The sequence below is a fragment of the Lutjanus erythropterus genome, chromosome 12, assembly GCF_056507025.1.
Source record: "Lutjanus erythropterus isolate fLutEry1 chromosome 12, fLutEry1.hap2, whole genome shotgun sequence".
Lineage (NCBI taxonomy): Eukaryota > Metazoa > Chordata > Actinopteri > Lutjaniformes > Lutjanidae > Lutjanus > Lutjanus erythropterus.
In genome coordinates this window covers 27,143,983-27,150,156 of record NC_139328.1, presented here as the reverse complement: position 1 = coordinate 27,150,156, position 6,174 = coordinate 27,143,983, and the positions used below count along the sequence as shown (strand labels likewise).

At 37.3% G+C, this 6,174-nt stretch overlaps 1 protein-coding gene across 1 annotated transcript; it reads right to left on the bottom strand.

The window, feature by feature from the left end:
• On the bottom strand, nt 1-6,174 carry nol7 (nucleolar protein 7). Its single transcript, XM_084733143.1, has 8 exons — nt 5,955-6,174; nt 5,195-5,255; nt 4,096-4,151; nt 3,989-4,014; nt 3,789-3,888; nt 2,682-2,803; nt 1,492-1,569; nt 1-628 (listed from the first exon to the last, which is right to left on the bottom strand). The coding sequence occupies exons 1-8, from the start codon at nt 6,137-6,139 to the stop codon at nt 555-557; spliced, it is 702 nt and encodes a 233-aa protein (XP_084589269.1). The 5' UTR covers nt 6,140-6,174; the 3' UTR covers nt 1-554.

Below are 6,174 nucleotides of genomic sequence, written 5' to 3'. Positions count from 1 at the left end.
TGTGTGTTTTAAAAAATATGACAAGAATTTATTAAGTTGTTTTACAGAAAATGAGAACAGGTCATCTGATTCTCGGATCGCAGCCATGAACTTGTTGAGTATAAACTTATTATTACAGATAATCTATAAACATGAAACTGGATCAACACAAAATCTGCTCTTTAAAAAACACAAGGAAACTTTTCAGTTCATAAAAGGAACACAAGGTTTTTCCGTTCAGGTTATTATAAATCCATTCACGAGTTGTTGAACTGTGGAAATCAGTTTTATTTTGGTGTAATTTCACACCCCCTGCTGCACCTGCACGTTGTCCTCCTGTAGGTTTCGATCATTTGCTTGAATCTTGATGATGAACTGAAGGATTCAGGCAGCTGCAGTGTCTACATTAAGTCAATATCATTTGCTGTCTGGTGTCTCCGGCCCAAAGCCTGAATGACATCTTCCTCTGTCTTTACGATGGTCAACCGTGACTGTTGTCCATTTAAACTCCGGACGCAGAAGAAACAGCGAAGGTCTACTGGCCCGGGTCAGGATTTTTAGAAACATCTGAGCGGTCAGCAGGAGGGATTGTGCTGCTTGTGGATCCACCTTTTCTTCAGCTTCTCTGCTTTGGCTTTTTCTTTACAGGCTGGAGGATCAAACAGAGGAGATTCAAAGTGATGAGAGACTGAACAACACTGGGTTTATCAGGCCAAAATCAGTACTGACATTTGAGTTTAAACAAAACTCATGACGACATATCAGCTGATTAATTTTAACATGAACAAACAAATTAAAGCAAGAAAAACTTTTTATCCAGGAGGAAATACATACAATGTATTGTATTAAGTATTATATAAATTTAAAGGACTAGTATGGAGATTTAATGCCATCTAGCAGTGAAACAGAACACTGCAACAAACTGTCCGGTGTGAAGGAATAACAATGGTGGCCATGACACTAAAAATGCAAAAGTCTGTATGTAGAGCCGGTGTCTGTGGAACAGGAGCTGTGGCCTATGTAGATAAAAACAGCTCATTCAAAGGCAGGTGTCTACAACCTGCGGCTCCAGAGCTGCATGCGGTTCTTGTGCCCCTCTCCAGTTACAAAAAAAAATTACCTATATAGAAATGAATGATGGTTGTCTTTTTAACAGTTTAATCTTCACTATTATTTTCCAGAAATATCCAGCAGGGCTGCACAATATGGTGAAAAAGTCATATTGTCATATAAATTATTTTGACTGAAATTGTGATACTGATAAGGTAAGTGGGAATGATCATTTTTTCCATTACAATTTTCAATTTTACTGAAAAAAAATCTAAACTGTGATGATGTGATATTTGTTGGGGTCTGTAACAAACAAACATGTTTCTTTCATCTGAAGAACAAGAATTTTAAGCCAAGCACTACAGTATCTCTTTACAACGTTATTTTCCACAACATTATAATTATTGTCCAGTGTCGGAGGTAAAAAAACAAAACAAAAATAGTTTATTCTCCTGAACTTACCCCAGTCTTTCTTGACAAACTGCACTGCTGCACTTTTATTCCTCCCCTTCTTGTTCTGGAGGGAGAGCAGCTCGTTACCTGAGAGCAGAAGAACAGGAAGTGTAAAAAGGACTGAACGTGAGGCTGAACGCCACGGATGTTGCTGTCATGTCCGCAGTGGGAGTCCGAGGAGAGCGGACGCCTCAGCGGGGTTAGACGGCATGTCACTGTAGCAGAGCTCAAATTGAGACAGATCATCGTCTTTGCAGACTACTGCCACAGAGTGTAGCCTGCAGGGTTTGGACCTTTTTCACAATCAATTAGAACAAACTGCAGTTAAACATTAAATGGTATTTCTGGAAGTTGTCAGTCATAATTTTATCTTAATACTTTCTGACTTTCCTATACTGTCACTTCACTTTTAAAACAAAGCTTAATAACTTTGAAAAGCACTTGGTCCCTACAGCTTTCATCAAACATGGTGCATTTGTTGGGGACTATTTCAGCAGTGGACTAATCCACAAATTAGTGTTTTTAATGGACAACAGTGGAGCTCTATGACACAGGAGAAGACGAAATCAGGCTTTGATTCACACACAACACTTATTAGGATACATTCACTAATCAAATGTTTTGAGGGTTTTACTACCATGAAGATAATCATTTTGAGAAAATATGTTAAGTAAGGTTTCATGCTGTGACTAGTAAAATGTTACTTATTACTTAACTTTTTCTTTAATCATCTGTACATTAATGTTTTCTTGTTCTCAGTGTTCATGTACATCTGATTTTAGATCACATTCAGATTTGAAGCATCAAAGCTATGATGCTTCTTTATGAATATATGTATGAGGAGGGAAAAACAACAAGCATATTTATCAGAATTATATAGTCCAGTTCCCACTGAAGGTATGAAGGCTTGAATCATTTATACAAACTAAAGTGTTTTTTTATTACAACAGCAAACTTAGGCTCAAGATACTAATAACCAGACTTTAGTCCTTACTGGTTACAGCAACGTACTACTGGGTCAGCAACATCTGAGCTACAGCAGCAAGTGGTATTTTATGATTTAGCTGCTGGTTTTAATAGTTCATTTCAACAGTTAAATATGGTTATAAGTGATCAATCAACTGGTGAAAAACAGACTGAAGAGCCTCATTCCACCATCACTACATGTTTGAGCTGCAGTGTGATTTTCATCAGCTTACTTGTGGTCCTGCGGCTTCCTGGTCCGTACAGTCTGGACTGGATGAAATCCTCGGCCGTCTGCTGTTGGAAGGACGCCGTCGCCTGCTCCTTCACTGTCATCACTGTGTAGTTTCCCTTCAGACTGGCAAACAGGAGTCCAGTTTAATAAATGTAACAAGTCCTTTCATATCTGCTGACATTATCCAGTGGCGTTACAGAGTGGAGCGTCCGCCTTCACAAATAATCTTTGGGTGAGTTCAGACACACAAACTCAAAAGCCAGCCAGATTTAATTTTAGGTTGTCACGTTAAGAAGTGACAGCTGATATGATCTGACATCATATCATGAAATTTCTCATTTTAAAGGTCCAGCGTGTAAGATTTAGGGGGATTTACTCCTAATATGGCAAAAATGGAATGTAAAGAAGAAGCCCAAAAAAGGAGTCCAACACTGGCTCTATATTTGACCTTTTTGCAAGTTTTGCAGACACCGCAGCTTCTCCTGCACGCTTGGAAGGGGAGAGTGAGACGAGGTGTCTGCAATTTGCAAGCTCACCACTAGATACCACTAAAGCAAACTACTGGAGGAGAACTATGAATAACACCAGTCTGCTCTCTGTCATAATAATTCAAAGTTATTCTGATTTTATGATTTAGCTGCTCTGAATTGGTATTAACAACATGTGGCAACAGTTAATGTGGTCATAAGTGATCAATCTACTGGTGGAAAAAAAAAGACTTAAGTCTAATTCCACAATCACTACATATTTGGGCTGGTTCTTTAAAGGGTAACTCATCCCATGAATCTTTTGAATCTGGGAGTGTAGCCAGGCGAGAACACATCCAGTCAGATAACTGCAATTCTGTTTTATCATTTAACTGCTGATTATTCATTTGTAGCACGTAAAAATTCTGTCATTTTAAAACAAACTTGACTTAAGATCTTAGATTACTAACATGTTTTCAGCATCTCACAGGTTTCCTCGTGAGTTTTCTGTTTGATGAGGTTCAAAGCTTGTTAGTGAACCTTGAGTTGTTAATTTTATTCTGATGATCAGTTAGACTTTAGTTTTTTCCAGTTATTATTATATGACAATTAAAAGACATTTAAAATGTGTATTTACATACTTTCGGGTGTGCGCTATTTTCTCTCTCCTGTTCTTTTTCTTCGTCCTGCTCTCATCACCTCCCTCCTCTTCTTCCTCGACATCTTGCTGCTCCTCTTCAGCTGCGTCAGGACAGTTCAGGAGAAAACATGAGTCGTACTAAAGCAGTGTATCGTTAGCTAAATGTTTAAAATCTGACAAAAGGGTAGGATGTTTCCTTACCTTCATCCTCAGACTGTTTCTGCTTCCTGGAAAATAAAGGAGATGTTTAAGCAAAGTTCACTGAGCAGATGTGGAGGAGAAAATGTGTGATAGAAAAGAAAACTTACTTCGAAGGAGCCAAGTCAATTTCCTCCAACAAGTCAGCCGGTAACATTTTTCTCTTCTGTGGGAAACAAACAGCACAATGAAGGAAGCTTTATTGAACTTATTTATCATGTGGATCACATGTCTGGCTGCTGTCAGTCAGTCTGACAATTAATTTCAAAGTGGAAGAAGTTAAATTGAAAGTACACACACCATACAGTAAATAAGATGTGAGAAAAACATCAGAGAGTTTACAGCCATGTTGGCAGCTCTGTCAGGCTGCACTTACATTATCCTAACATTAGCATACTAACATGCTGATGTTTTACATCTTAGTTTAGTTTGCAAATTATGTAAATTTTGTTGAAACTAATCATTATATTAAAATTAAGTGTTAAAATGTTGAACATTTTGAACACAATAAATGTTATCCCAAAGATCTCTGGATTTTTTTAGTCACATAAAAAAACATTTTAAGACTTAAAACTTAAACACACTACAAAAAAGTAACAAAACTGACAAATTGTACAAAATTATGATGAATAAACATTATTCTTCTTTAAAAGTACAGATTAAGTTTATTTATCCCAATTCTGTTGGGATAGATTCTGTCATTATTTTTATATATGGGGTTATTATTATTTATTATTTTATTCATATTCTTGTTTCTTGTTAATATTTACTAATTTGCACTGCATACAAAGGACAGCTGTGCCTGATGGGAATGTCATTAGTTTTGCTGGCATCATGCGCAACTCTTGTACTTTATCTGGTGCAATATAACTTTTTATTACTTTCTATTTTAGATTACTCTCTTACTTATCTTACTGTTATTCTGTTCTGCACTGTTTCTTTGAAATTAACCCCTTACACACTTTATATTTAATTCTCTATTGTTGATTTTCTTATGTTAGTGTAATTTTTGGAGCAATCTCACACAATAATTTCCCTTGGGACTGGTTATAAACTAACCTGATATTTGAACCTGATCATGGCACTAGATGAAAGTTCAGGGGATCAACAAAGCAATTACAATTCATTCTGAAAAGGACATGAATGTCTGCGCAGAATTTTAGGATAATCCATCCAAAAGACCATTTTAACACAGTAAAATTGACCTACCTTCTGTTCCTGGAATAATTCCTGTCTCTTCCTTCTCTTCTCTTTCAGCAGCTCCTTTTCCCTGCAAACATGGAAATGTGCCACTGTCTTCACTGACGAGATGCAAACACATCAAATTAGGGCTTGGAGATATGGACCAAATCAAATTTCTTTATTTCTTTTTTTTTTTACAAAATACCTCAAAATCAATATTCATGCAACAATACTGTAGGCATGACTATTGGTACTTTCACGAAATATTACACTGCTTTCTGAAAACTAATAATCAGTTATGTGGATACAATGACTTAAACTGGCAAAGGCAAAGAGAAACAGCTAGAACAGTGTGCCAATTTTAGAAAACTGAATCACTTTACTGTAATGCAGCCTCTAACACCAGAAACAGACTAAACTTATCACGCTATAACGACAAACACTATTCATGTCGGCAATCACACAGCCCAAAGACAAAGCCTCGTAAAAGATAAATAGATTTTAAAACAAAAATCCATCAACTTTTCTACCGTCTAAGAGCTAACTAACGTTACGCACTAAGTGCTAGACTGTGAATCAATCACATATATTTTGTAAAGCAGTGTCCTTCTCACTGCTGACTTGCACGCCGATGTGTAAAGTGTTTTTTTAGAAATCAGAATATATGAGGAATGACTCGTTATGGTGTATTTATTTTGCTCATTAGCACGAAAAGCTCCTTAAGTCAGACTGTTTTGAATGGAGTTTGGCTTAAGGAACTGTCCATGCATAAGAACAGGTTAGCTACCTTCTGGCTGTGTCCAGCGCTTGTTTCATGCTCAGTAAAGCCTGAGCCTTCGAGTCTTCAAAGGTCACCTCTTCAGGCGCTTCATCGTCACTGGAAGCCGCCATTAAACCGATATCTTCTGCCTGTTTCTCCATAGCTGCTGTCTTTGACGACGAAGCTGTGTCCCCACGTTGTTTCTTCGCCATGTTTGCTAGTGAAAAACGTCATCATGCTGCGCCAC

What these genes read in the sequence shown, in the direction of transcription:
- nol7 (XM_084733143.1), bottom strand. Translation starts at nt 6,139, where the DNA reads ATGGCGAAGAAACAACGTGGGGACACAGCTTCGTCGTCAAAGACAGCA. An exon ending in ATTGACTTGGCTCCTTCGAA is followed by an intron (nt 4,015 to 4,095) that starts GTAAGTTTTCTT and finishes TTTATTTTCCAG; the next exon opens with GAAGCAGAAACAGTCTGAGG. An exon ending in GTTTGTCAAGAAAGACTGGG is followed by an intron (nt 629 to 1,491) that starts GTAAGTTCAGGA and finishes TTGATCCTCCAG; the next exon opens with CCTGTAAAGAAAAAGCCAAA.